The 27,182-nt window shown below is 49.0% G+C and overlaps 2 protein-coding genes across 4 annotated transcripts in view; one reads left to right on the top strand and one right to left on the bottom strand.

The window, feature by feature from the left end:
- CSDC2 (cold shock domain containing C2) overlaps window positions 1-11,546 on the top strand; it is a 21,703-nt gene extending 10,157 nt beyond the window's left edge. For both annotated transcript variants that reach the window (XM_023505328.2, XM_003772237.4), the window contains exons 2-4: window positions 6,378-6,668; window positions 8,663-8,785; window positions 9,262-11,546. In XM_023505328.2, the coding sequence (XP_023361096.1) occupies window positions 6,490-6,668; window positions 8,663-8,785; window positions 9,262-9,424 (465 nt within the window). In that variant the 5' untranslated portion in view covers window positions 6,378-6,489 and the 3' untranslated portion in view covers window positions 9,425-11,546. The remainder of the gene's footprint in view (window positions 1-6,377; window positions 6,669-8,662; window positions 8,786-9,261) is intronic.
- PMM1 (phosphomannomutase 1) lies at window positions 10,872-27,182 on the bottom strand. Of its 2 annotated transcripts, XR_004229934.1 has the most exons (9): window positions 26,950-27,182; window positions 18,517-18,634; window positions 17,832-17,908; window positions 17,353-17,444; window positions 16,586-16,685; window positions 14,919-14,994; window positions 14,414-14,529; window positions 11,703-13,352; window positions 10,872-11,570 (listed from the first exon to the last, which is right to left on the bottom strand). XR_004229934.1 is itself a non-coding variant. In XM_031940901.1 (8 exons), exons 1-8 carry the CDS (start codon window positions 27,031-27,033, stop codon window positions 13,230-13,232), a joined length of 786 nt encoding a protein of 261 aa, XP_031796761.1. In that variant the 5' UTR covers window positions 27,034-27,182; the 3' UTR covers window positions 10,872-13,229. The 2 variants fall into 2 exon arrangements, 1 of the variants encoding a protein (XP_031796761.1); XM_031940901.1 differs by having other exon boundaries at window positions 10,872-13,352.

Raw genomic sequence — 27,182 nt, 5'->3', positions numbered from 1 at the left:
CCCCTACCCCCAGGCCACTTTCATGTACTAAAATCCTAACTTGTACCTTTCACAAGTAGGGTGGCCACTGAAAGGGTGACCCAACAGCAGCAAGGATAGCTGGGTAAAGCACTGTCCTTGGGATCAGAGGACCTCGGAACAAATTCTTACTAGCCATGTGATCCAGGGCAAACTGCTTGATCCTTCTGGACCTTAAGTTTCTCATCTGTAAAATGGGGGTAGGAATATGTGTACTACTTACTGCACAGAAAGATTGTTAATAATGCACCTCGTAAACCAGAAAATGCTATAGAAATGGGAGCATATTATGATAAGCTGTAATTATTTCTTTTTTTTCCAGCTTGGGGAAACTCCAGTCATCTGTTGTTCTGCTTACCCAAGGGATAGGTGCAAACCTCTTATGGCAGGTTCTTTCCTGGAGGGGAGAAAAATGGTGCCCAAAGATTGAACCCCAGTGGATTTTTATTTTCATAGGTGTTCCCTAAGTGAGGAGGAGGGAAGAGCGTTGAGTTGCCATCTGTCCTCTGCAATCTTGATTTTTTTTATGTCCTGTGTGATTCTTTTGTTTCTTAGGAAAATTGGCTTTGTTGCTTGTAAAGTAAGATAAGGCACTTCATTACTTAGTGGTTTGACTTGATTTCCCCGAACTACAGAGGTGGGGTGGGCCTGTTGAAGGCCAGAAGTGATAGGAACAGAGACTGAGCCAATTCCATATGTGGGGGAGAATCTGTCTAAGACAGATAGTGAGCACTCGGGAGGGAGAGGGGGCAGGGCTAAAACAGCTTTAGCTACTAGTATTCCTTCCTTTGTGGACAATGCTGATCAAAGCAGGGGTCCTTAACTTGGGCTCTGTGAAATTCTAGACACACACATATAAAGTGTGTGTGTGTGTGTGTGTGTGTGTGTGTGTGTGTGTGTGTTTGGAGAGAGAGAGACAGAAAGAGAGAAAGAGACAGATACAGAGAGAGACAGAGACAGAAAGAGTGACAGAGAGACAGACAGAGAGAGAGAGAAAGAGAGGCAGATACAGATAGAGACAGAGAGTGACAGAGAGACAGAAAGAGACAGAGACAGAGACAGAGACAGACAGACACACACAGAGAACTGTATTTCAACACAATTTATTTGTTTGTAATCTATATTTTATGTTGTGGATTTGAAAAAAGATGATTTGGAGAATCCTTGATCTGTAGATTTCCTCAGCTTTCCAAAGAAATCTATAATACACAAAAAGAACTGCCTGATACAGAATGCCCCCTTCGTCCAAATCTCAGATCAATCCCTAAAGTCCTAGTCCTTGCTACTGTTCGCCCCTCAGTTATTTCTGAGCCAAGACCGTCAGCCTCCTTCCTGCCTTGTCCTAGAGTCTCATGATGTGAGTTAGAAGGGACCTGAGAGGTGCTCCGGGTCAGCTCCCTGAGTCCTGTTCACCTCCTCCTCTTCCTGTCTTGCACCATCATTGCTTCCTATGTGCTTTATAAAGCACTTTCCTCTCTCTAATGCTGTGAGGTCATTGCTGCAAACAGTATTACTGCTCCCCAACCACTTCTACAGAGGATAGAACCAAAGCACTTCACCAAAATTAAAAAATACTTACAGTCACACAACTAACTCTTTTGGCCCCAGACACAGAGCCTTCTAAGAAAACAGCTGCCTTTCCAGGGGAGCTGCCTGGTTCACCCCACCCCGGTCTCATCCTTGGCCACAGAGTTTCCTGTGGGGAGAGGAGAGTCCTGATAAGTGTGGCTTTTGTTCATAGGGGCAGTGGCCCTCTGATCTGGCCATTTAATGGCAGCCATGACATGAGGGCAGCAGAGAAAGCTGGAGGTTTCAGGTGACCTGGGTTAGAATACCTCCCTTTCCATGTTTCTCTCGCACCTTTCATGATCTGTTGGATCTCAAAGCACTTTTCAGAGCTGCTTCCCACTCCAGCTGAGCCCTGAGCAGTGCTGCATTGCAGGGGAAGGGGGTGGAGTGAGGAGAAAGGCAAATCGACGGGGGAGAGCCCTTGGGGGAACAGGGGAAGGGGAGATTTTGGCGAGGAGCTGTCCCTGGTTCTGGCCTGGCCCCGCCTGGATCCCTAAAGTTAAAGGTCTGAAGCAGTCGTCTTTATAGTCCCTGAGATTCAGGTCAGCTGCTCAGCCTCCAGAGCCCTCAGTCTGTCACCTCTCTCTGAGACTGGTGTCCTGAAGGCCACGGCAGAGGGCAGAGGAGGCTGGGGGGAGGGCAGAGCAGAGGTGAGCGGACAGACATGGAAGGATGTGTTTGTGTGAGTCTCAGGTCCGGTTCCCTGTGCCCTTAGCTACCTGGCAGCAAGGGGATCCACGGGAGGGAGGGAGACGGCCAAGCAAGGTCCTTGCCTGCTCTGCAGAGCAAGGAGGAGATCATTGGTGGCTGCTTCGTCGCCTCCCTGGGGAAAATATAGCAAACAAACTGTAACTCACCCTCCACACATTCACCCCCCCCCCGGCCCCCTGACTCTTTCAGCCCTCTCAACTCCAGGAGATGAGACCCTTCTCCCCAGGGGGTCGTCTTATTTTCTGCTCTCTCCCTCCCCCACTTTCTTGGAGGAACATAATAAGGGAATGGAGTTGAGAAGTTGGCGAAAAACTGAGTGATGAGGTGGTTGTTTGGGGGTTTCCCCTTGGGGAAGGGGACAAGGGGAAAGTGGGAATGAATGTTCCTGTGTAGTCTTTGCTTACATTCCCCGGCCACCCCAGACAGAGGGAAATGAGGACTGGGGAAGATCCCAGTGTCCTATCCCTCCTTTATGGGGAGGAGGTGCCTATAGAGAAGTGTGGGAGGCTGTCACAAAGGCTTGCTTTCTTTCTTTCTCTTCCACTTTCTTTCCTTCATTTCTTTTTCTCTTTCTTTTTTCTTTCCTTCCTTCTTTCTTTCTCTCTTGCTCTTTCCTTTCCTTCCTTCCTTCCTTCCTTCCTTCCTTCCTTCCTTCCTTTCTTTCTTTCTTTCTTTCTTTCTTTCTTTCTTTCTTTCTTTCTTTCTCTCTCCCTCCCTCTCTCCCTCCCTCCCTCCTCCTCCTCCTCTTTCTCCTCCTCCTCCTCCTCCTCCTCCTCCTCCTTCCTCTCCTCCTCCTCCTCCTCTCCTCTCCTTCTTCTTCTTCTTCTTCTTCTTCTTCTTCTTCTTCTTCTCTCTCTCTCCTTTCTTTTTTTTTTTTTTTTTTTTTGCTGAGGCAATTGGAGTTAAGTGACTTGCCCACGGTCACATAGCTGGGCACACACTTAGGAAGTGTTAAGTGAGTTCAAATTTGAACTCAGGTCCTCCTGACCAGGGCTGGTGCTCTATCCACTTCAGGCCATTGTGATTTCAATTAAGAGCAAATAGAAGAAATATTGAGAAGGGAGGAAACTCTAAACCAAAAGTTTTTCAGGTAAAAGAAAAAGAAAGGCACACAGGACAGAGCAGGAGGCACTACCTGTTGGGAAAGCAAGGATCCCCATTCTAAAAACCTCCAGGACCCCCATTTACTTTGTCAGTAGCCAAGGCAGAGGGGTAGGGAACCAAGGCATAAGTAGGGCAACTGATTTGCTCGGGAGCACGAAACTAGGCTTCTGACATAGGTTCTCTTGTCCCAAAGCCAGGATTCTTTTAGCCTCTAGCTCTCAGCCTTGAACAGAATTGATTCCCCCTGCCCCTGTCTTGGTTTCTTCTGGTTTACAGGAGGAAAAGGGAAGAGAGAGAAGGGAGGGAGGAGCAAGGGAGGGAGACAGAGAGGGAGAGGGAGAGAAAGAGAGAGAAAGGGAGAGAGAGACTGGGGAGAAAGAGGGAGGGGAAGAGAGAGAGAGAGAGAGAGAGAGAGAGAGAGAGAGAGAGAGAGAGAGGAGGGTAAGAAGGGGAGAAGAGAAAAGACAAAAAGATGAGAAGGCGAGGAGAGGAAGAAAAGAAAGGACAAAAGAGGAGGTGTGGGGAGGGTGAGAACAGGAGGAAAGTAAAAGACAAGAAAGAAGAGGGGAAGAGAGAAGGGAAAGAGAAAAGAAGAAGGAGGGGCAGGAGAGAAGAAGAACATTAAGGAGGGGAGGGGAAGAAAAGGGAAAGGAGGAGAAGGGGAGAGGCAAGGCAGCTGCCGTCTGCTTCTCCCTGGAGCGTCTGTCACATCTTTCACCACTGACAGCCACTGTGGGGTTCCCAGCGAGGGCAGAAAGCTGGCAGCAGAAATAGCAGCTTCTCTCTCCTGGTGGCAAAGGGTGGGAGGGCTGAGGGCTGAGCTGGAAAACATCTGAGAGGCTCTGGCCCCACGGCGCTCACTGTTTCCCCTCCCTCCCCCTTGGGGAGAGCGCTGCCTCCCGGCACTGTCTGTCACTGCCTGGCACATGGCTGGTGCCCAGGAATAACAGCGATGGGGGCTGGCAAGGTGGGGTCAGAGAGGGCGGGGGGGGGGGGAGAAGAGCATCTCCCAGAACAGAGAGTAGCTCAGGCTGCAGCCAAGAATCTGCCCCATTTTAGTCCCTGCTCCAAAACCTTTGATTTAGTGTCGTGAAGGAGAAAGGTTCAGACCAGGAGGGAAAAATGACTGTTAATCGGCAGCGATGAGACAAAGCTGGAACCAAGCCCGAGCTCAGCAGACCTCCAGTCTTTGGGGGTGGGGAGGTTGAGGGCAGCTCAGCTCCTGTGCTCCCTGAACCTTTTATGGAGGCAACGGTGGGAACCTGACCTCTCATCTTCTGGGCCTTCTTCCATCATATCTGTATGTGCCCTGCACACAGTAGGCGCTTTAAAGTGTCAGTGAATGAACAGACTCTTTAATTTTCCTCCTGCCCCTCCCTGGGGGTCAGGAGTCAGGGCTGCCTTCCTCTCTTTCTTCCAAGACGCAGCCTGGGAATCACCTCCCCAAAGGGAAGATTTGATCTCTCCCTCTTCCAGTGTCTCTGAGCATCTTCCTGCATCATTGATCTCCTTTACAAATAAACCAGTTACCAAACTGTCTTAAATTATAATGGGCCCAAGGCTTGCAGGCAACAGTTACTCCATTGGTACTTGGTTTGGTCCATGGGAAAACAGGGCCTTGATTTGGAATCAATATGCAGGAGATGGGCTTGGTCCAGATCCCAGCTCTGCCCTCACCAGAGTGATCTTAACTTTCTCTTCATCTATGGCTCCCTTTTGTGAATAGCATTAACATTTCCTACAAATAATCGTGGATATCTCGCTGTATAGTGCTCCAAGATATTATTATTTTATTATATTTATATTATATTATAATATTATATTCATTGTATAGCTTTTTATTTACAAAACATTTGCATGGGTAATTTTTCAGCATTAATAATTGCAAAACCTTCTGTTCCAACTTTTCCCCTCCTTCTCCCACCTCCTCCCCTAGATGGCAGGTAGAACAATACATGTTAAATATGTTAAAGTGTATGTTAAATCCAATATTATGCATATTTCTTCATTTCTCTTGCTGCACAAAAAAAAAAAATCGAATCTAGAAAGAAGGTAAAAAAACCTGAGAAGGAAAACAAAAATGCAAGTGGGCAATAACAGAAAGAGTGGAAATGCTCTGTTGTGGTCCACACTCATTTCCCACAGTCCTCTCTCTGGGTATAGCTGTTTCTCTTCATTACTGAACAATTGGAACTGGTTTGGATCCCCTTCTTGTTGGAGAGGGCCAATAGCACTCCAAGATTTTTAAGCACTTTACATAATTATTTTGCTCAAGCTCCTCAACCACCCATAGGGAGGTAGGTTCTATGGATGTCATTCTCAGCATTACAGAGGATAACTAAGACCTGGGATTCAGTGACTTGCCCAATGTCACACAGAAAGTAAGCTGCCGAGCTCCTGGCTGGCTACTGTGCCCTTGAGAAGGATAGAATCAGCTAGCTGCCAGATGGAGTCCCCGAGATGTAACTACCACCTTGTCCTGAAGCTGGCATCTTTGGGCACTGCCAGGGATGTCTGGCGCTGGGGGGGACAGGAGAACTGCTGATTTTCTCCTTGTCCACCCAGGGAGATCGCTGGGCTCCTCCCCAGGGAGCACTTCTGCGGCTGGGATAGCTCCCGGCTTTGGTGACCATCCATTGCCACCTTGTGGCCAGTTGGCAGCAGTGCCCACCGTCGGTGGGTGCTGTCCTGCTTCTACCCAGCACCCCTGGGAGGTGGCTGGCTGGCAGGCAGGGGTATTCATGTAAGGGACTGGCCAAGATTGTGGCTGATGGGCCGCCTTCCTCCCGAGACAAGAACAGATTGGCTCCTTCAGCTTCTCCGGGCTTGGTGCTGACTCCTGTGTCACCTCCTGCATCACCTGATCCCCCAGAAGCCCAGAGGAAGGACTCTGTCAGCCTAGTCCTCCCCTTCTGGTTCAGCAGGGTCCAAGTGTTTGAGATTGTTCCTCTCACTCCGTGTCTCTTCCCTTCTAGGCACAGACATCTATCTCCAGGAAAATCTGGGGGGCCCATCCATAGTCTGCACAGCTCTGTTTAATCAAATTTCAGCTGCCTGAAGATACACCTGCCACTGGGCTTCTCCACCATGTCTTCTGAGCCCACCTCGCCCCCAGTAGTGCCGCCTCTGCACTCCCCCAAGTCTCCCGTCTGGCCCACCTTCCCCTTCCACCGCGAGGGGAGCCGGATCTGGGATCGGGGCAGCAACCTCCTGCTCAGAGACCTGCCCAGCCCCCTCCCCACCAAGAGAACCAGGACCTATTCTGCGTGAGTAGCCAGGCCAGCCAAGCCTGGGGAGGAAGGGAAAAGCACTGGGCCTGCGGGAGGAGCCATGGCCCATCCTTCCAATCTGGGGGATTTCTTGGGAACTGGGCGAACTCCAGCTGAGCCCATTTCTGGGGTTCTGGGGCCGGGAACGGGTGGAAGGAGGGGCTGAAGTGCAGGAGAGGGACTGAGGAGCAGGTGAAGGAATGAGCCATCTCCGAGACCCCCAGCCCTCTCTTGATAGAAGAGAAAGCTGAGAATGGAGGGGACTTGGATGACTTTCCCAGGTCACAGGTCATTTATTTTTTTCAGTGACCTCTCTTCCATCCCATAAATGATCTGAAGGCCACGGGTGACCTCTATCATTCCATAGTCTCTGAATAAAATCAGTGAATCAAGAAGCATTTTTAAGCACTTTCTGTGTTCCACGTACTGGACATATCAGGACAAAAATAAGTTTCTGTCCTCATGGATTTAATTCTATGGGATACAAAAGTAAAAGTTGCCTCACTTGATGCATCTCCCTGCCCCAGACTCAGGGTTCAAGGCCCATCTCTGGCAAGGGGTCCATAGAAAATTAGGGCAGTGATGACCCCAGCAGGTCCCTCTGGACTTTACCCCCATATCTCAATCAATAAACAAGCACTTAATGGGTTTAGTAGTTGATACACAAAGTAATTGAAACAATCCTGCCCCCAAGAAGCTTCTGCTTTAAGGGAAGGATCTAATCTAGATAAAAGAAAGTGTACAGGAAGGGAGGGAACCTCACAGGGGACAGCGTGGCAGCTGGGGATGCTGGGAAAGGCCTCCTGAGGTGGGGGGGAGGGAGCACTTGAAGGAAGCTAAGGATTCTTGGGAGGGAGAGCCCTCCAAGCATGAAAGACTGACCACCAGTAGAAATGCAAAGAAGGAACATGGGGTTCAAAGGATCAGAAGGAAGCTGTGGAAAAGTGGGAAGAGACATTCTAACGAACTTTAAATGCCAAACAAAGGACTTGATATTTATATTTGACTTTATAAGTAACAGGAACCGCTGGGGTTTATTGAGGGAGGGACAGGGGGAATAACATGGCCAGACCCAGACATGAAATCATTTTGGCAAGTGAATGGAGGATGGGCTGGAGACAGGGAAGCCGATTGGAAGTCTATTCCAGTAGTCCAGAAGGTCTATGTGGTGGCTTGTGAGCAGAGAAGCTATAGGGGAAGAAATGATGGGATGTGGCAATTATTTAATACATGGGCTGGGCAAGATATAGGAGGTGAGGATGATGGGAAGGTTGTCAGCCTGGAGGACCAGGGGAGGATGATGGTGATCCCTTGGTCGGTAACAGAAAAACTGGAAAGCTGGAAGATTGGGGGGGGGGCGGGAGATGATCCCGTTCCAGCCGTCTCTGAAGTACTGGCCATGTAGGGTTGTCCAGGGCTCAAGCCTCCCACTGCATCCTGGGCCATCTCCCGTCACCCCGATCTATATTAGGCCACCGGACCCATGGTTTGGAAGGGAAAAGTGAGGCTGGCGGCCTTGCGCAGCCTCCCTCCCTTAAATCCTCTCACTTGCATTAGCTCCCTAATGTCACAGTCCTCTTGGAGAATGAAGGACACAGTAACAGAGAGAGAGGTCAGGGCTGGATAAATGGAACAGGGGACCATCATCTTCAGAGAGATAATAACTGACTCCTCAGGGCTTTGGGATCTCAGAGAGTGTGAGCCTCCAAAGGCCTCAGCACTCCTGGCCAGGCTCAGCCAAGCCAGGTTCTGTGGGCGTCATGTCCCACTTGCTTCTCCCCTGGCTCCCTCTTTGGCCAAACTCAGCCCCTCCCCTCCAGTCTTCAAAACTAGGAACATTCTGATAGCTCCTCCATCTGGACAGCTCTTCAGACTGCTCCCAGAAGCCCCCGGGGCCCGTCTGGTTTCTCTGTGCTTTGGCTCTGGAGGTCCCTTCCGGGCTTCCCTGCCCCCTTTTTCCCGGTCTCCCCTTCTTCTCTCCTTCCTTCTAGCACCGCTCGAGCCTCGGCTGGGCCTGTATTCAAGGGCGTCTGCAAGCAGTTTTCGCGTTCCCAGGGCCATGGCTTCATCACCCCAGAGAATGGCACAGAGGATATATTCGTCCACGTGTCTGAGTAAGTCCTGGGTGTGTGTGTGTGTTTGGGAGGGGGGGGGAAACGGGCTCAACCCTTACCAGTGGCTCAGCCCCTTAGCTGTAGTTTCTGGTTTAGAACTCCTAAGCAAACCATTATTGGTATTCATGTCTAAGGTCTCCTTTCTCCCCCAAAAACATTTAATTTTTAAATTGAAATTTTTAAAGAAAGGACCTATTTTGTAATGAATTTACATGTCATTTTGAGCATCCATGAGCTCTAAAATCCCCATTCCTCGGCAGTATCCAACACCACTGGTAAAGCCCTAATCCTGGGTGCTTCCCACTGGGCCTCAATGGCAGTTCTGGTCACCCCTCTGGTTTTGGGGGGTGGGTGGAAGGCTGCCCCAAGGTGCCCCCAGAAGCTCAGTCCCGTGTCTGGCAGAGCCGGGGTGAGCAGGGCTGGGTCTCCGAGCGGCCACCTTTGGGTCTCACTGGTCTCTCCCGTTTGAACCACAGCATCGAAGGGGAGTATGTGCCCGTGGAGGGAGACGAGGTGACCTACAAGATGTGCCCCATCCCGCCGAAAAACCAGAAGTTCCAGGCCGTGGAGGTGGTGCTGACCCACCTGGCCCCCCACACTAAGCACGAGACGTGGTCCGGCCAGATCATCGGCTCCTAGGCCGTAGCGCCGGGGCAGGGAGGGGCAGGAAGGGGGGACCCTCTCTGTTCGAGCCCACCTGCCCCAAGTTGGGGGAGGCGGGGCGAGTGAGGGGGAGCCCACCTGGGGTTGGGAAGGACTCAGAGGGAAGGGAGAAAGCAGAAGGCGAGCACAGGGGCAGCCCATGCCGGCCTGGCACTTTTCTGCAAGCGCGGCACCCTCCCAGTCCTGTAGAACTTTTCATGTATGTGTGTACGTGGTGTTATTTTCCCCCCTGTTTGTACCGTTGTCCAAGCTCCGGGGAGATCCAGACTGAGCCGACAGACTTGAAAAGAGCTTCCCTCTTCTCCCCAGCTCCAGCTTCCTCTTGTCCCCGGATCCCCCGGGACCACTGGGACCGGGATCTCCTCTTCCTGGGACCAGGGGAAGGTGTTAGCCTGGCCCTCCCTGCTCTCTCCCTCCCCCTCTGCTTCTCCCACAACTCCATTGTGAGTCCTTCGGGTGGAGAATCACAAATGGAGTCTCAGTTTCCCTTTGTACCCTTCCCCTCCTCCATTCCCCTTTACTCCTAGGAGAAGCAGTCCCTGGAGAATGGCAGGACCTGAGCCCCTGCCGCCTGCACAGCTCGCTCTCATCTCCCCAACTTCCTGCCTGGGGGCTAAAGGACCTCAGTTGTTTTTGTGAACACCCCCTCCCCACTAGCACGGAGGAAGAGGGGAGAAAGAAAGCATGAACTGTATCTACACCCCACCCCCCACTGTCTGGGGGCAGGAGGAGGGGCTGCCTCTGCTCTCTTTGTTACCGATCTGGGACTCCATCGCAAGTGTGTCACCCTTGGGGGAGAGCCCTGCTCAGCACTGTGCCATCCCGCCTCAGCACGGGCCCCCCCTGGATCAGTGGCTCCCGTGGTCCCCCCCCCGGACCAGTGGCTCCCGTGGCCCCCCCTGGATCAGTGGCTCCCGTGGCCCCCCCGGATCAGTGGTTCCTGTGGTCCCCCTCCCGGACCAGTGGCTCCCATACCCCTCCTGGACCAATGGCTCCCGTGGCTCCCCCTGGACCAGTGGCTCCTGTGGCCCCCAGACTGTCTCTGTAGCGCTAACACCGGCGGCCTCGCTTCCCTGTGTCCCCTGCGTTTCCCGACTCCCCTTCCCCTCAGTTGCCACACTGATGTAATGCACTGTAGATTCTGGTCAGACTTAGTGAGCCCAGGAGGCTTAGCTAGGGCTTGGGGGGATATTGTGGTTAGTGTCAGGTACAACTCTCATGCCAGGAGCTGGAGCGGGTCACCCCCCCCCCCCAGGACTCAAGCTCTCCTTGGGTCCGTCAGATAAGGAAGGCTGCGTGGAGTGGGGAAGGGGAGGGCAACAGCTGATTCTAGACCAGGAAGCCGACTGCTCTGAGAGGAGGGTAAAGCCTTCTTCCTAGCCCTTGAGATGGTGATGCAGGGTAACTTTTTTATTTGGGTGGGAGAAGGGCTCCCGAAAGCAGGGCACCGACAGAGAAAGGTATGGCACCTCATTTAGATCCTCCTGGAAAATAGGCAAGGTGGAATCGTTCCCATTGGACAAGGGAAATGACTTGCCAGGATCTTGCAGCTCTTAAATAGACCAGGTCTCTGACCTGCTCCAGCACTCGCTCACTGAGCTGTCATCTTCCTTCGGGGACTGCTGCCCCTTTCCCATCAGGGCATCAGTGGGCTGCCCCCTCCTTGTCTGGGAACTTCAGAAGCGGAAAATCCTCCTCTGGTCCCAGCCCCAGTTGAAAGGATCCCAGAAATTCCCATCGAGTCCGATGGATGGAGACGTAGGTTAGCCACCCCTTCCCGTGAGTTCTCAAGGTCACTCACAGGGTTAGACTGTAGCAAGCCTCTTTCTCGCCCTCTCCTCTGGGCCCATGGGTGCTCCTCCCTGCCTAGCTTGATCCAGCAGGAGAGAGGAGGTGGCTCCCACCCTTTGGAGCGCCCTCCTCGCCTAGCCTCTGCTCCCCTCGGGTGTAGGGAGGACAGCACCTCCCTTCTCTCTACTGCCCCTTCTCTCTTATCCCCCTAGAAACCATGGTGTGTCTTTGAAACTTCCGTGTGGTTCCCACCCAGAGGACCTGGCGTCCATCTTTGTAACACTGGCAATAAACCATTAGGAGTGGCCTTTTGTCTGCTGGCTTCTTCAAGCTGTTGGAAGACAGAAAGGGGGAGATGTTGGGGAGGGAGGTGCTTAGGAAGAAGAGAACCGCCTGTCATCTTCACCCATCCCAGGACAAGGCGAACTCCCACCAACCCAGTCGCTGTCTGCATTCTCCCTACCTGCCCTGCTCAGGGCAGAGACCATCCCACTCTTCTCCCAGGGTGCTCCAAGGACTTTTTCTGCACTTAGGAGAGATCCTGGAGCCTCTTCCCTTTGGCACCCCATGGTCTTCCCCAAGCCTGGCAACAGTTTCTGGGGGGAGAGGTTCTCATTCTGCTCCCCTAACAGTTGTTACTGACAATCTCCCTTCACTTTGGTTGCATCCTTGGATCTCTCTGACCCTCAGGTTTTGTTTTTTTCATCTGTAAAAAGAGGGAGTTGGACTGGATTAAGGTTTCTAGGGCTCCTTTGAACTCAAGACCCATCTTCCTTTGGGTTCCATCTAGTGGAAAGGAAACAAGGTTCAGGGAGAGATGGATTTTTGTCATTTTTTAGAATTTGTGCCATAATAAAACTCTGTTGTCTAGAGCTATGCTCTTCACCTCTAAACAAAGCTTTTTCCTCACATATAAACACATTTCAACTTAAAAATCTTTTTTTTTTCTGCACAGAAAAACATTCTAGGTAATTCTAGGCAATGTTGGACAGCTCATTTTAGCACAAAAGTCAGAGGTCAGAGCCCACAGCCAGATTAAGACCCAGAGGAAACAGATCATGTTGTGTGTGGGAGAGGATGGGGTGGAGGGCTAAACCGGGCCTAGGATGGTTCCAGATCTCCCCTCCCACCTTCTGGTTGGGGGTGTGGAGGGAGGAGGCAACCAAGCTACCCACCGGTCCACAGCTGTGTCTCAACTGAGATGTGTTCATTGAATGGCATGCCAGGGTGCTGGTACTGACTTTGGGGGTTGGGGGAGGGATCAGAGTGACCAGAGCATCAAATCTCTCTTCTTCTAGGGTTTGCCTCCTGGGGGAGGTAGGATTTAAGCTCTTAGGCATGCAAGGATGAGGTTAGCCCCAACTTTCTGGGTAATCCATGGGGTGCAGCTGGGCAGATTTCATCTTGTCCCTAATCCAAGGTGGAGCAAAAAGAGGGAGGGACCCGGTCCATAGCCAGCACTTCCTAAATGCTTACTGATACACTCCTCCCCAACTCTGCCCCTCCCCAACATGCTCTCCAGGTCCCAAAAGAAACCTGAGAGGGGAAAAAAGGGGGGAGAGAGAAACCCGCCCCTTCTTGGATGCCTATTGTCCCACCCACTCTGGGGACCCGTGACTATAGGGGGCGAGGGCATGGAAACTTGGGTAACCTAGACTACAGATACCCTGAGGGACGACTTGGGCCATCACTCATATTCTCTGTCTGTCTGTTCAGTCATCCATCCGTCCATCCGTCCATCCTACCCTGATAAAGCTTAGCTGGGCCCCTTCCAACCCAAGGCCTTCAATCTGAGTCCTTTCCAGCAGGCAGGCAGGGGATGCTCTTCCTCTAGGGGAAAGGGGGAAAAGATGGGGAGCAGGGAGCAGGGGAAAGGCTCCCTCCCCACCCCTACAGCCAGCGGGGGCTCTCTCTTCACATGTCCTGGTGGTGTTTCAACAGTCCCCAGGTGAAGACTCCTTGGTCCCTGAGCCCTCAGGGGACACCAGCCTCATGCTTCGTGAGCACTCTCGGGGAAAAAGAGCTCCCGGCATCTCTGCACTGTGTCCTGGGGGGAGACCACACTGTGCCCCACCGTGCGGGGGTCGTCATAGATCTCGTAGTCATTTCCCCCCTGTGGAAGAGAGAAGACAAAAGAAGGGACTTTCACCCTCGAGATTCAGGCCTCCTCACCCCTCAAATCACCTTGTATTTTTCTATTTATTTACTTGATGTATCCCCCCTGCTCAGCAGAATGAAAGATCTTTGAGAGAAAGACCAATTTGTTTTTGTGACTCCCAAGTACCCAATGATGGAACCCGGCATACAGAAAGTATTTAATGTTTGCTAAAATGAATGCGCATCCCCACAGTGCGGCCGGACAGCCATTTTGGGACACTGAGGTGAAGGAGCCATTCTAAGTGGGGCCTAAGTAGGAAGCACAAAAAAGCAGGGGTCCATTGGAAGAAAGGGGGATGCTGAGAAGAGGAGGCTCAGGGCAGGAGGCAGGGAGAGAGGGAGGACCTGAGCACTGTCCTCCTGCTGAAGGGCTCTTGGGGAGGAGGAATCACCTTCATCCCGCTGGTCCCAGAGGGCAGAATGGGGTAGAGTGATGACGCTTGGTTTCATTGGCAAAATGGGGAGTCTGGAGAGGACCCTCCCTCTGGCTCCAATTCTCACAGAGGCAGATTTTGGCTCAAGATAAATGAAACTTCCTAACTCTGTGAGATGGTAGACAAGCTGGCCGTCGCCAGAGGGGTCCAGCTCCTAACCCTGTGAACTGTCCAGTGGTGGACAAGCTGGCCATCGCCGGAGATGTCTGGCCCCTAACTCTATAAGCTATCCAATGGCGGACAAGCTGGCCAATGGTGGGCGAGCTGGCTGTAGCCAGAGACATCCAGTCAGGGAAGTGTTCCACTCAGATCCTAGGCTTAAATTTCAGCCCTGCTGTTACAGCATCTGTGTGACTTTGGACGAGTCACTGTTCCAGGCTTGTTTCCTCACCTCTGCAATGAAAACTGTGGAAGGAAGCCCTTCTAACAGCCCCCCCCCCTTATCCCCTGACCGGCTACTGAGCCCACGAGAGAAGTTCCAGACCAATTGTGGCTTCACCCACAGCACCGGGAGCTCCCCCAGGAGTCTCCACCCCCTTTCCCAACATAAAACGAGAGGGGAAAGCGCATGCTCCAAACTCACGGGGCTGGTCTCGTTCCCAAAGAAGTGGATGGTGTCGAAACTCTCTTGGTCCAGGCGATCCAGGCAGTAGCGCTTGTCCCATCCCTCAGGGAAGACATCAAAGCTGATCATGCCCCCTGGGAGTCAAAGGAGAAAGGGGATGGGAGGGCCTGAGGGGCTGGGGCTGAGAGCTGCGGTTATTCAAACGCAAGCTCCCAGAGGGCAGCGGGGCTCCCTAACTCACTTCCCTTGGGCCAGGGCACTGCTTGGGGCACACAGCAGACTTAATTAAGAAAGGCTAGCTGACTGAGACAGGCAGCTAGCTGTGAGAGCTCGAGGAGGAGTTAGACTCTCTGGGCCTGCTTCCCCAGCATTGAACAAAGGGTTAGGGACCAGCTGATCTCCAAAGCTCCTCTTAGTTCTGAGAGTGAATGCCCTCCAGGTGAGAGTGACCGTGCCCTGAATGGAAATGGTCTTTGAAGGGGAAGTGGGAGAGACAAATCTGGCCAGTTTCCAGCCCACACACCTCGGGAGAACCTCAGCCCTTTGCCAGCAAACTCTGCCTTCAAGGCCTCCACGAATTTCTCCCGGATCTTTTCTTTCTGTAAGGGGGGGGGGGGGGGAGTAAAAAGGGAAAAGAATCATTATAATAGATGTTTTTAGGGAGCATGAGCGTGTGTAGGGTTTACTCATGTTTACTCATCTTATACTGTGTCAGGAACCTTATGATGTAGATGGGGCTATTATCATCACGCCCATTTTCCGAGGGTCATGGTTTTAGAGCTGGAAGGGTCCTTAAAGTGAGAGTCCAATTCCTTGATTTTTCCAGAGGAGGAAAGTGAGGCACAGAGGGATTAAACGAACTGACCAGGGTCACTCCGGGGCTCTCTGGCCTCTACAAGGGGCTTATCTGGATTGAGTCTGACAGGGAGAAACTTGGCCTTGCCCTGGGTCAAGGAAACGCAGGAAGGAGGGAGAGGAGAGGGCCTCAAAAATCCCACTAGTTCCCAAATCCTTATATAAGTCCCTGGGCACATTTTTCATTAGGCAAATCCCATCCCTTTTGATCTGTGTCACAGAACCCCATCCCTTTCTGCCTGAAATTCTTTGCTTCCTTAAGTGTTCCTAGGTGATGTAGTGGATAGAGCACCAGGATGGCCAGATTTAGTCTCATTAGCTGTGTGACCCTGGACAAGTCACTTAGTCCTGATTGAGGGGAAAAAAACCCAAATATGCCAGTTTGGGTCTGATTCCTTCAGGGCTCCTTCAGGGCAAGGGGAGAGCATCCTGTTCTTTGTGCCCCTACAAAGGCAGTGCTGAGTTAATAAACACTAGTTTTATAATATTTTTATATTTTTAAATTTTATATAAATTTTATAATAATAATTATATTATTATATCTAATAAATGAATTATATAATAAACACTCCAAAAGGCTTAGAGCCTGTCTTGGATACCAAGAAAGAGGATCTTAGGGAAGGCTTTGGTCTTCTCTGAACCTTTGTTTTCTCCTCTGCAAAATGGGGGTCACAAAAAGCCTCCACCCCAGAGTTGTGTCAGAATAAAATGAAATATGTAATAAAATTGTGTCAGAATAAACTATGTAAAACTTTGTAGAAATGTTGGCTGTTATAATAATACAGTATACAACATATTATTGTATAATATATCATAAATTATGTAGGCTATATTATATAACATAGGATTTTATTGTTATATATATAATCTATTGTGATTATTACTATTTTTATTACCATAACCACTCAGATTGAAAACACTTCTGCCTGAAAGAACCTCCCATTCCTGTGTGCTGTTTATGAGGAAAGCTTCATAAATCCTAAAAATACCCTGGAAATGTAACTCCTTGTGGTGCATTAGAAAGATCCCAGGGATCAGGATCCAAATCCTGATGGCTTTCTTTAAGATCCTTTGTGATGTACAACAAGTCACTTCTCCCCATACCCCAGACCTGACTTAACTGGGCTTAAACTGGTGGCCTAAGACCCAACAATATAGAAAATTGGAACAACCAAAAGGATGCTGGGAAAAAAGCTTTGACATTGGGGAAGGTGAGTGACCCCTTCCTGTAAAATGAGGAGGCTAAAGTGGGACCCTAAGTCCCCTGAGCTTAGAGTCACTCTCTGGAGCCTCAAGTTCCCCTCCTTCCACCTCCCTGGGGTCCCCCGCCATTACCTTGTCCAGCTCTGAGAATTCAATCCTCTCCTCCAGGGTGCAGCTCCGGCCGATGGGGGAGACGTTCAGCATCCCGTTGCGGAATTCGATGAAGGTCCCGCTGTGGACAGAGGACAGAAAGAAGAGTTTCAAGCTGGGGGTGGGGAGAGAGCCCAGGAGAAGCTCAGAAACGGGGTCTCCCCTCATGTGGCCGGCCCGGCAACTCGCCCCGGTGGGTGTAGTGAAGGACCCAGAGCCAGGAAGACCTAGTTCAAATCCTGCTTCAGGCACTTGCAAGCTATATAACCCTGGCCTGCTTGCCTCCTCTCTGAAATGGAAATAATAATAGCCCCTGCCCCTGCAAGGATTAGCTAAGTATAAGTCGACTGTCTTGTAGAGCTTAATAGTTATTAATATTCTTAGTCCTAAACCCACTTCCCACTCCCAGCCCAGACCTTCCATATTCTAAATTCCCTCCTAGCCCTGATATTTCATGTTCTAAGTTCTCTCCAATCCTTTCACTCCAGGTTCTAAGTATCCTCTCAGCTCTGATTTTTTTTTTCCTTTCTAAGCTCCCTCCCAGCTTTGACATCCCCTGTTCTAAGCTCCCTCCCAGCTTTGACATCCCCTGTTCTAAGCTCCCTCCCATCCCTGATAGCCCCTGTTCTAAGCTCCCTCCCAGCTCTGACATCTCCTGTCCCAAGTTCCCTCCTTGGGGGGTTCCCTCTGGCCTGTCTCGGATCTTCCCTCAGAACAACAGGGTGGGGGTAGCGGCCCCCTAGTCTCACCGCTTCTTAGGTAGCTTCAACAAGGCCATGTAATTGAGACAGAAATTGATGAGGTCCTGCAGAAGCTCCTCTCCCAGGTGGTTCTGGATGGTCTGAGACCAGAGCAGGAAGGGAGAGAGGGAGGGTGAGGGAGTGCAGCAGAGAGGGGACTGTCCCTCTTCTCTCAGGGAGGGGGGGCAGGTCTATAAGGGGCGGTTGGCTTTAGCTCCGCCTCCCCCCTTCCCCAAATTCTGGCCCCTCACCCTCTGGAGAGAAGCCCACTGAGACCTCAGTTGACTTATCTGTAGCATGGGGCCATCTCTGCCTCAGGCTGCACTGAGTTTGGGAAACATCAGGGACCCTCTTCCCCCATCTCAGAAAGAGACAGATTTTGAGAGGAAAAAACAGGGCTGGGGCTCAACAGGAAATAACCTGGGAACCAGTGGAATACAAGGAAGTGAGGAGAGATGCAGGGGTGAGAAATGGGGGGGGGGGACAACCTGCTTGGAGAGCAGCCGGCCATTTTTGTATTGCACCGTCCCATTCTCCGCAAAGACGTAGTCAAACTTTTCTATGACTTGGGGCGAGGAATCAGGTGGAGCAGGAAGGCAAGGTCCGAGGCAGATGGAGACCCACAAGGCAGGAGACATGGCAGAAGTGACTTGTTGTGCCCCCTTCCATCCTGCCCCAGCACCCTCCAGCCAATTTAACTAGAATTTCAGAGCCTGTTCCCTCCCCTTTATAAGAAGGGAACCCGTCCTCCCCCAAAGCGAGCCCCACTTGATAATCTGTACAGAGCTGGGATCTGTTGTGCACGTGACCCCCTCATATCCTTCCCCACCACCCCCACGAGTCGATTCTCTCTACTTTAAACACCCCCACTTCCTTCTTTGACTCAAATTTATTTTGTTTAGCCCAGAAAAGCAGATGTTGGTTTGGGAGGCCTGGGTACCTCCCTGCCTCCCCACTCTGTTCCGGCCTTCCCCGTGCTGTTTCATGGAAAGAGGCGGTTTGGAGGTGTTCCCATGATCCCTTGCCCTTCTTCTACCCCCACATGCATGACCTCAACTCCGGCATCCTCATGGTCTGGGAGCATGAACCAAGGAGGATCAGAGTGAAGGAAAGGGAGGAGAAAATGTCCCCATATCCACCCCCTCCTCAGGCCCAGGAAGTGAAAATTCTCACCTTCATCCCCCTCGCCCAGCTGTTCTGCAATCTTGGAGTAGTCTGAGCCTCCCACGACTCCTATCTTCACCCTTCCTCGAAGCTCCTGAAGGAAGGCCGCCACTTCGGGGTCAATTTTCTAGGGGAGGAGGAGAGATGCCCCGGTCAACAGACCGTCCCCTCTCCCTCTTTCACAAATGTTCTCCTGGGACCCCTCTGGCCAGACTAAAGGTTCTCAAAGCCCATGAGAACTTTCTTTTCCTTCCTTCCTTCCTTCCTTCCTTCCTTCCTTCCTTCCTTCCTTCCTTCCTTCCTTCCTTCCTTCCTTCCTTCCTTCCTTCCTTCCTTTCTTCCTTCCTTCCTTCCTTCCTTCCTTTCTTTCTTCCTTCCTTCCCTCCCTCCCTCCTTTCTTGTTTTCTTCCTTCTTTCCTTCGCTGGATCCAGAGAAACAAGCCTTGAATTCAAATCCTGTCTCTCACTCTAATACCTATATGGCACTATTGGGAAAAACACACCTCCCCATTTTTTGAGACTCAGCTTTTCCCTCTGTAAAATGGCTCACAGTGTGATAGGACCTTGTTGTTTATATGCAAATAAGCCTAAGAGGAGATAGGAGATGATGGGACCAAGGTGAGATGTGACACAGGACCTTAAGAATGGAAAAGGTCACTTGCAGGTAGGATTCCCTGAGAAGATGGCAGGTGCTGACCCTCAAAAGCAGAGAAAGATGCTAAGAAGGAGAGAGAAGGAGGAAGTTCATCCCAGATGGAAAGTCTTGTTGAGCCATCTTGAAGGATAGCAGAGAACAGGGGAGGTGTCCTATGGTTGGGGGACAGAGAGCATCCTTGACTTCAAAAAATGAAAACAGATGGATCTATAAACTATAGGCCTGTGAACTTGACTTGACTTCCTGGAAAGATTGAGATGACACCAAAGGCAAGAAAAGATGAGAACGGAACATGTTGGAAGGGCTCTGGCAAGCTAAGCAAGCTGGGAAGTAGAAAAGAAGCAATGTCCTTCCTTTTGTGAGTGGGTTGCCAGACTGATAGATTGGGGCACACTAGAAATAGAATTTTCCTAGCTTTTTTTTCCTTAGCAAAGTATCTCATGATATTCTCGGGGAGGGAGGAGGAGAGAAAGGTGGAGAGGTGAGATTGAACTATGGAAGTGATTAGGATCAGGGTCCACCCAATGAAGTTCCTCCATTCTCTAAAGGTATTGAGCTATGTATGGAATAGGGGGAGACAGTCTCTATGGTGATTTGTTTACAAATAAGACATAAACTGGACAAATTAGAAATAACATTATAGGATCAATTCTGATGGACGTGGCTCTTTTCGGCAATGAGAAGATCCAAATCAGTTCCAATTGTTCTGTTATGGACAGAACCAGCTACACCCAGAGAAAGAACACTGGGAAATGAGTGTGGACCACAACATAGCATTTCCACTCTTTCTGTTGTTGTTCGCTTGCATTTTTGTTTTTCTTCCCAAGTTATTTTTACCTTCTTTCTAAATCTGATTTTTCTTTTTTTTTTATTATAATAACTTTTTATTGACAGAATCCATGCCAGGGTAATTTTTTTTACAACATTATCCCTTGCACTCACTTCTGTTCCGATTTTTCCCCTCCCTCCCTCCACCCCCTGCCCTAAATGGCAAGGAGTCCTATATATGTTGAATATGTCACAGTATATCCTAGATACAATGTATGTGTGCAGAACCGAACAGTTCTCTTGTTGCACAGGGAGAATTGGATTCAGAAGGTAAAAATAACCCGGGAAGAAAAACAAAAATGCAAATGGTTTACATTCATTTCCCAGTGTTCTTTCTTTGGGTGTAGCTGCTTCTGTCCCTTATTGATCAAGTGAAACTGAGTTAGATCTTCTCTTTGTCGAAGAAATCCACTTCCATCAGAATCCATCCTCATACAGTATCGTTGTTGACGTATATAATGATCTCCTGGTTCTGCTCATTTCACTCAGCATCAGTTCATGTAAGTCTCGCCAATCCTCTGTATTCATCCTGCTGGTCATTTCTTACAGAACAATAATATTCCATTCATATACCACAATTTACCCAACCATTCTCCAATTGATGGGCACCCACTCAGTTTCCAGCTTCTAGCCACTACAAACAGGGCTGCCACAAACATTCGTGCACATACAGGTCCCTTTCCCTTCTTTAGTATCTCCTTGGGGTATAAGCCCAGTAGAAACACTGCTGGGTCAAAGGGTATGCACAGTTTGATAACTTTTTGGGCATAATTCCAGATTGCTCTCCAGAATGGTTGGATTCGTTCACAGCTCCACCAACAATGCATCAATGTCCCAGTTTTCCCGCATCCCCTCCAACAATCATCATTATTTATTCCTGTCATCTAAGCCAATCTGATAGGTGTGTAGTGGTATCTCAGAGTTGTCTTAATTTGCATTTCTCTGATTAATAATGTAAATCCGATTTTTCTTGTGCAACAAGAGAACTGTATAAATATGTACACATATATTGTATTTAAGATATACTTTAACATGTTTAACATATATGAGACTGCCTGTCATCTAGGGGAGGCAGTGGAGGGAAGGAGCGGAAAAGTTGGAACAGAAGTGAATGCAAGGGTCAGTGTTGAAAAATTACCCATACATATGTTCTATCAATAAAAAGCTGTAATAATGATTTAAAAAAAAGAAATCACATCCTAGCTGTGTGACCCTGGGCAAGTCACTTAACTGCAATTGCCTCAGGGAAAAAAATAACACCAAACAAACAACAACAAAAATAACATCAAGAGAGGAGGCTCTAAGAACCTCGGGAGCTGAATTTAGACTTGTTGCAGGAGGTGAAATTTTAGCTGAGATTTAAAGGTAAAGTTAGAAACCAAAAATAAGACAACCAGGAATTAGGGGTTCTTAATCTGAGATTCACCAAATATCAGAGAATTTTATCCACTAGGATGGGGGGGAATGACATTTATTTTCATTAACCTCTGATGGAAATTTACTAGCAATTCTTTGGATTGTGATTTTTAGAAAATGATTCTGTAGGGGCGGTTAGAGTGTGCACCGCTTAGATAGAGCACTGGCTCTAGAATCAGGAGGACCTGAATTCAAATTCAAAAAACTCTGACTAGCTGTGTGATCCTGAACAAGTCACTTAACCTCTACCACCTTGAACTAAAAAAAAGTTTTTTTAGAAGAGTCCATAACAGAAAAGTTTACAATCACCTGTATTAAGCAGAGTGGAAAATGCTGACGCCAAACTGCCATCTGGTAAAATTTCCCTTGTTTTAATTTCCCAGAAAGTAACATTTCTGGGTTCTTAAACAAATCATTAGAATTTAAAGAAAAGCAGAATTTGTGAATTTCAACATGCTCCTTCTCTGCAGGGACATTATCAACAATTGCTCTCTAGGGAGTGACTCATTTCTCCTTCCCTGTTTTCCAATTCTTTCCCACTCTATGGATATGTGAATATGAACATACGTGCCCCCTAAAAGTGCACTAAAATATACCTGAGGACACGAGGGGGCTCTGCTTTCCCTCTTAAACAGATAATGATTATTTAATGATAAATTAATAAAAATTATTTGTCAGACTTGTGCCTAAAGAACGGTTTTAATAGTTTCTTTGATGTATAGGATGAGGATAATAATTATTTGACCTCCCTCTGCCCCTTCACAGCATCACTAGGAAGCTCCAAGGAGAGGCTCAGCATCCAGCTGAGAGCGAGGAAGGGAGATTTCCAGGAGGTTGGAGTGTTGAATGAATGGACTCCAGCAAAAATACTATGTCTCCGGCAGCAACTGAGTGGGCCCCGGCGAGGAACAAGTTGACCCTGTAGAATTATCTTGCACTGACAGAATTATCATGTACAGACAGGCTCTCTGGCACGGCCACCCATTGTTACCTTATACAATCTGGAGGTTAAGTTATAGACAGCTCCAGGGGTTATCTTGTGCAAACAACCACGATCCCCAGTTGATTTACTATCTATACAATTAGCATATCTTGCTCTGTATCCTTTCCCATTTTGCCATCTTGCTTGTTAATTTTAAATCCACTAGGAACTTTACCTTCTTGGGATGTTATAATCAAGTTCTGTCCCTTGACCTGGAAATGGTCCGAGCCTGTGAATTCACTCCCCACCTTCGTTACTTGTGTTTTTGTGATTTGTTGGACCTCATTATGGGGGCAATTCATCCATATTTTAAAGGAAGCCTAGGAATGTCAACTGTGGATGGAGGAAGTGGAGAGATCTTTTAGGTGCAGGAATCAGATAAAAAAGAAAGATATACAGGTGAGGAAAGGCAGGATTAGTTTGGGGACTGTTTGATGAGTGGGGTGAGAAGATGGAAGAGAATTAATACAGGATCAAGTCAGAAAGCCACATTGTAACCAGACTGGAGAGGGCATTGAATATCAGAAGACAAAATTACATTGTAACCAGACTGGAGATGAGAAGAAATTACATTGTAACCAGACTGGAGAGGGCCTTGAATGGCAGAAGACAAAATTACATTGTAACCAGACTGGAGATGAGAAGAAATTACATTGTAACCAGACTGGAGATGAGAAGAAATTACATTGTAACCAGACTGGAGAGGGCCTTGAATGGCAGAAGACAAAATTACATTGTAACCAGACTGGAGATGAGAAGAAATTACATTGTAACCAGACTGGAGATGAGAAGAAATTACATTGTAACCAGATTGGAGAGGGCCTTGAATGGCAGAAGACAAAATTACATTGTAACCAGACTGGAGATGAGAAGAAATTACATTGTAACCAGACTGGAGAGGGCCTTGAATGGCAGAAGACAAAATTACATTGTAACCAGACTGGAGATGAGAAGAAATTACATTGTAACCAGACTGGAGATGAGAAGAAATTACATTGTAACCAGACTGGAGAGGGCCTTGAATATCAGAAGACAAAATTACATTGTAACCAGACTGGAGATGAGAAGAAATTACATTGTAACCAGACTGGAGAGGGCCTTGAATGGCAGAAGACAAAATTACATTGTAACCAGACTGGAGATGAGAAGAAATTACATTGTAATTGGACTGAAGAGGGTCTAAAATGCCAGCATAAGAAATTACATTATAACCAGACTCAAAAGGATCCTGAATGCCAGAATAAGAAATCTGGACTATACTCAATGGTCAATGGGGAGCCATAGAAGAGTCTGCTTCCCATCTGTGCTTTCACAAATATTACCTGTTTGTCAGGTAAGCGGAGTAAAGTTTATCATTAGTAATCTATATGTTAGAGAAAAAGACTTTGAAGTCTGGGGAGGTTAAATATTTCTTTGCCCTAGCCTGAGGTAGCTCCAGCCCCCTCCTGGCTGCCTCCAGCCAGTTGGCTTTCCACCTATATATTTGTCTAATAGGGATCTGAATGTGAGCTGGGGGAAGGAGAAACCAGGATAAAAATGGCCATTCTTAGGGGAAAAATTGGAACAAAAGGTTTTGCAGTTGTCAGTGCTGAAAAATTACCCATGCATATGTCTTGTAAATAAAAAGCTATATAAAAAAAAAATGGCCATTCTGGCCCAGTTGGAAGGGCAGAATCTCTCTGGGGGGATGGGCTTGTCTCCATGGAACAGAGCTGTGTGTTTGCCCACATCCTGGAACTTCAGGGCAAGACCATCTGTTCTGTGGCTTGGGGACCCCTTCCCCCGTCCCTCTTGGTCAGGGTCTGAATCATCGGCCGGCCTAACATGAGAAGTTAGCAAAAATGATGACAATAATAACAGCCACAATAATAACTGAAGTGCTTTAAGGTTTCCAAAACATGTGATAAAATTTTATCTTATTTGATCCTCACAATAACCCTATGAGGTGCTATTATTAACCCTTTTATATATAGATAGATGAGGAGAATGAGAGACTTGGCCAGGATTCCATCACTAGCCAAGGTCTGAGGCTGCCCTTCCTTATTCCAGCTCCTATTTGATCCTCACCACAGTCCATCTGGGAAAATCGTGCTATTGTCTCCATTTTACCAAAAAAAAAATTTCCATTTTACAAACTAAAGAAACTGAGACACCGAGAATTTAAACGACTTACTTGTTCCATGTAAACATCCCTGTCATTTCTAAATCTAGAAGCTAAAAAATATCCAGATTTCTTGCAGGCCCTTCTTTTCCCCACCACTCCCTACGCCCCCATTTCTGGAATGGGACCTTCCAGTTCTTAAATCTGTCATATTGAAATATGTTTAGAAGGATTTCACGTGTTTAATCTATACTGGATTGCTTGCTGTCTATGAGAAGGGATGGGGGAAGGAGGGAGAAAAAGTTGGAACACAAGATTTTGCAAAGATGAGCGTTGAGAACGATCTTTGCATGTCTTTGGTGAAATAAAAAACTATTAAAATGGGAACAATCTGTCCTATCCATAACTCTTTCCCCCTCTGGCTCTTAGGATTCTCAACAAAGCATAGACCACATGCTTCTTCCAAGATCTATCTCGAGGTACATCCCCTAATTCCAGCACTCCACCCCCATTCCATTAATAGCACACATCAAATTTCCCAATCCTGGAGGAGGGTTTCCATCATTTCTGGCTTTGGGTGGTTTGTGGGCCAGCAACGAGCTTATTAAATGCCTACTATGTGGCAGACCTGGGAATATGAAGGCAGAAGTGAGACAGTCCCAGAACATTTATTAAATGCCTACTATGTGTCAATAAAAAGTTACTATAATAAAAAAAAAAGAAAAAGAAAAAAAAAGAAAGATAACCTTGAAAAAAAAATGCCTACTATGTGGCAGACCTGGGAATATGAAGGCAGAAGTGAGACAGTCCCAGAGCATTTATTAAATGCCTACTATGTGTCAATAAAAAGTTACTATAATAAAAAAAAAAGAAAAAGAAAAAAAAAGAAAGATAACCTTGAAAAAAAAATGCCTACTATGTGGCAGACCTGGGAATATGAAGGCAGAAGTGAGACAGTCCCAGAGCATTTATTAAATGCCTACTATGTGTCAATAAAAAATTACTATAATAAAAAAAAAAGAAAGATAACCTTGAAAAAAATGCCTACTATGTGGCAGACCTGGGAATATGAAAGCAGAAGTGAGACAGTCCCGGATGAACAGGATTTATATATTATTCAAGGAATCAACAAGTACCTAGATTGGTATACACTAAAGTGGCCACTCAATTAATCCGTGTTCTCTTAGCCTGGCACCTCTCTGCCCTGTCTAGGCTTTGAGAGATGTCAGGGAAGGGAAGGGAAGCCAGACTAAGAGAAGAGAGTTAAATCTATCCTGTCAGCTCAGGTGCCCATGCTTGGCCAAGCCAAGGGGAAAAAAAGAGTCAATTATTCAGAGTAAATAGGATTTGGAAGGGTGGGGGGGGAGGGAGCTGGAATTTAGGCGGTAATGAGCAGAGACAGATAAAATAATATCAACAAAAAGCTGGCTCTAGAAGCAGAGGGATGTTCATCCCAGGCTGAGAATTAGGAGGGATGTCCAGGGTAGGCAGGTGGGCCACAGAAAGGGAATCGTGATGGGTGCAGGAGCTGGATTAGGAGGCCTGCTGGGAAGACTAGAAAGTAGGAGGGATGGAGATGGGGCTGCTGGTGAGGATTAGGGGACTCAGAAGGGATTAGAAGGGGATTCGGGCCTACTCTGGTCTCTGAACTTGCTTGATTTTTTAATATGTTGATGATATTTTTAGGGAATTAGTTTTTTCTGCATTTAAAAACACGATGATCATTTAGAAATGAAAAGGGAATATTGGTTTGGGGAAAAGATAAGAAGACTGGGTTCGCTAGACGGTCCGAGTGGTCCAGACGGAAACAGTGGTCTCGGGGAAGCACTCGGGTATTAGGTGGGGGTGGGGGGTGGTCGGAGAGCGATAGGGAGGGGAATCACATGGGAGGCGGGCGGGCGAAGTTTAGGTTGGAGGGAGATACCAGCAGAGAATCCAGGAAAGGACTGGGGTAGCCAGGATGGGGCGGGGGCGGGGAGGAGAGCATGGGGTGGGGGACGCCTGGGTCCGGGGTAAAAGCCAAGATGGGGGAGCGTCTCCAGGAGGTGATGGGAGCTATCGTTGAGGAAGGCTTGGGTGGGAGGAATAGCCAACGCGAGGAAACGGGAGAGTGGGGAGTTAAGGCGAGTGGGAGGGAGTGCGCTAGGCTGTTCAGGGGAGTCGGGCAGATTTGGGGTGCAGGCAGGGGGAGGTGTCCGCTCTCACCTCGTTTCTCTGGCATCAGGCTTGGGAGCCAAGTTCTCCCCACCTCCCCGGCCCAGACGCGCGCGCGCAAACACACACACTCCTCCACCCTCCCCGGCCTCCGGGCCCAGCCCCTCAATCCTCGCCGGAGAACCTCCCTGCGCTGACCCTGTGTCTGCCGCCCGCCCTGGTGTCCATCCATTCATTCCCCAAGTCCAAGGGGGACGGGCAGAGGCCGTGGACAGGGGGCCCCGGGCGTCTGCGGGGCTGCCGTACCTGGCGGGCCGGGGTGAGGGTCCCGTCCACATCGAACAGGCAGAGGACGCGCTCTTTCCGCCGGGACAGCTCCCCGTTGGCCATGGCCTGGGCCCGGGCGAGTGGTGGAGGCTGCGGGGTTGGCGGGAGCTTAGCCTGAGCTAGAAGAGGAAGGAGAGAGGAAAGAGGGACGGGGAGACAGAGGGAGGAGGTGGAGCCCAGCCCTGGCCCTAACACGTTCCCTTTCCCCGCCC

Source organism: Sarcophilus harrisii, chromosome 5 (assembly GCF_902635505.1).
Source record: "Sarcophilus harrisii chromosome 5, mSarHar1.11, whole genome shotgun sequence".
NCBI lineage: Eukaryota > Metazoa > Chordata > Mammalia > Dasyuromorphia > Dasyuridae > Sarcophilus > Sarcophilus harrisii.
The sequence above is the reverse complement of the archived record's forward strand: the minus strand, read 5'-3'. Positions and strand labels throughout refer to the sequence as shown.

What these genes read in the sequence shown, in the direction of transcription:
- PMM1 (XM_031940901.1), bottom strand. Translation starts at nt 27,033, where the DNA reads ATGGCCAACGGGGAGCTGTCCCGGCGGAAAGAGCGCGTCCTCTGCCTG. An exon ending in GCCGGCTGCTCTCCAAGCAG is followed by an intron (nt 17,445 to 17,831) that starts GTTGTCCCCCCC and finishes CTCTGGTCTCAG; the next exon opens with ACCATCCAGAACCACCTGGG. An exon ending in TTGGGAACGAGACCAGCCCC is followed by an intron (nt 13,353 to 14,413) that starts GTGAGTTTGGAG and finishes TCTCTTCCACAG; the next exon opens with GGGGGAAATGACTACGAGAT.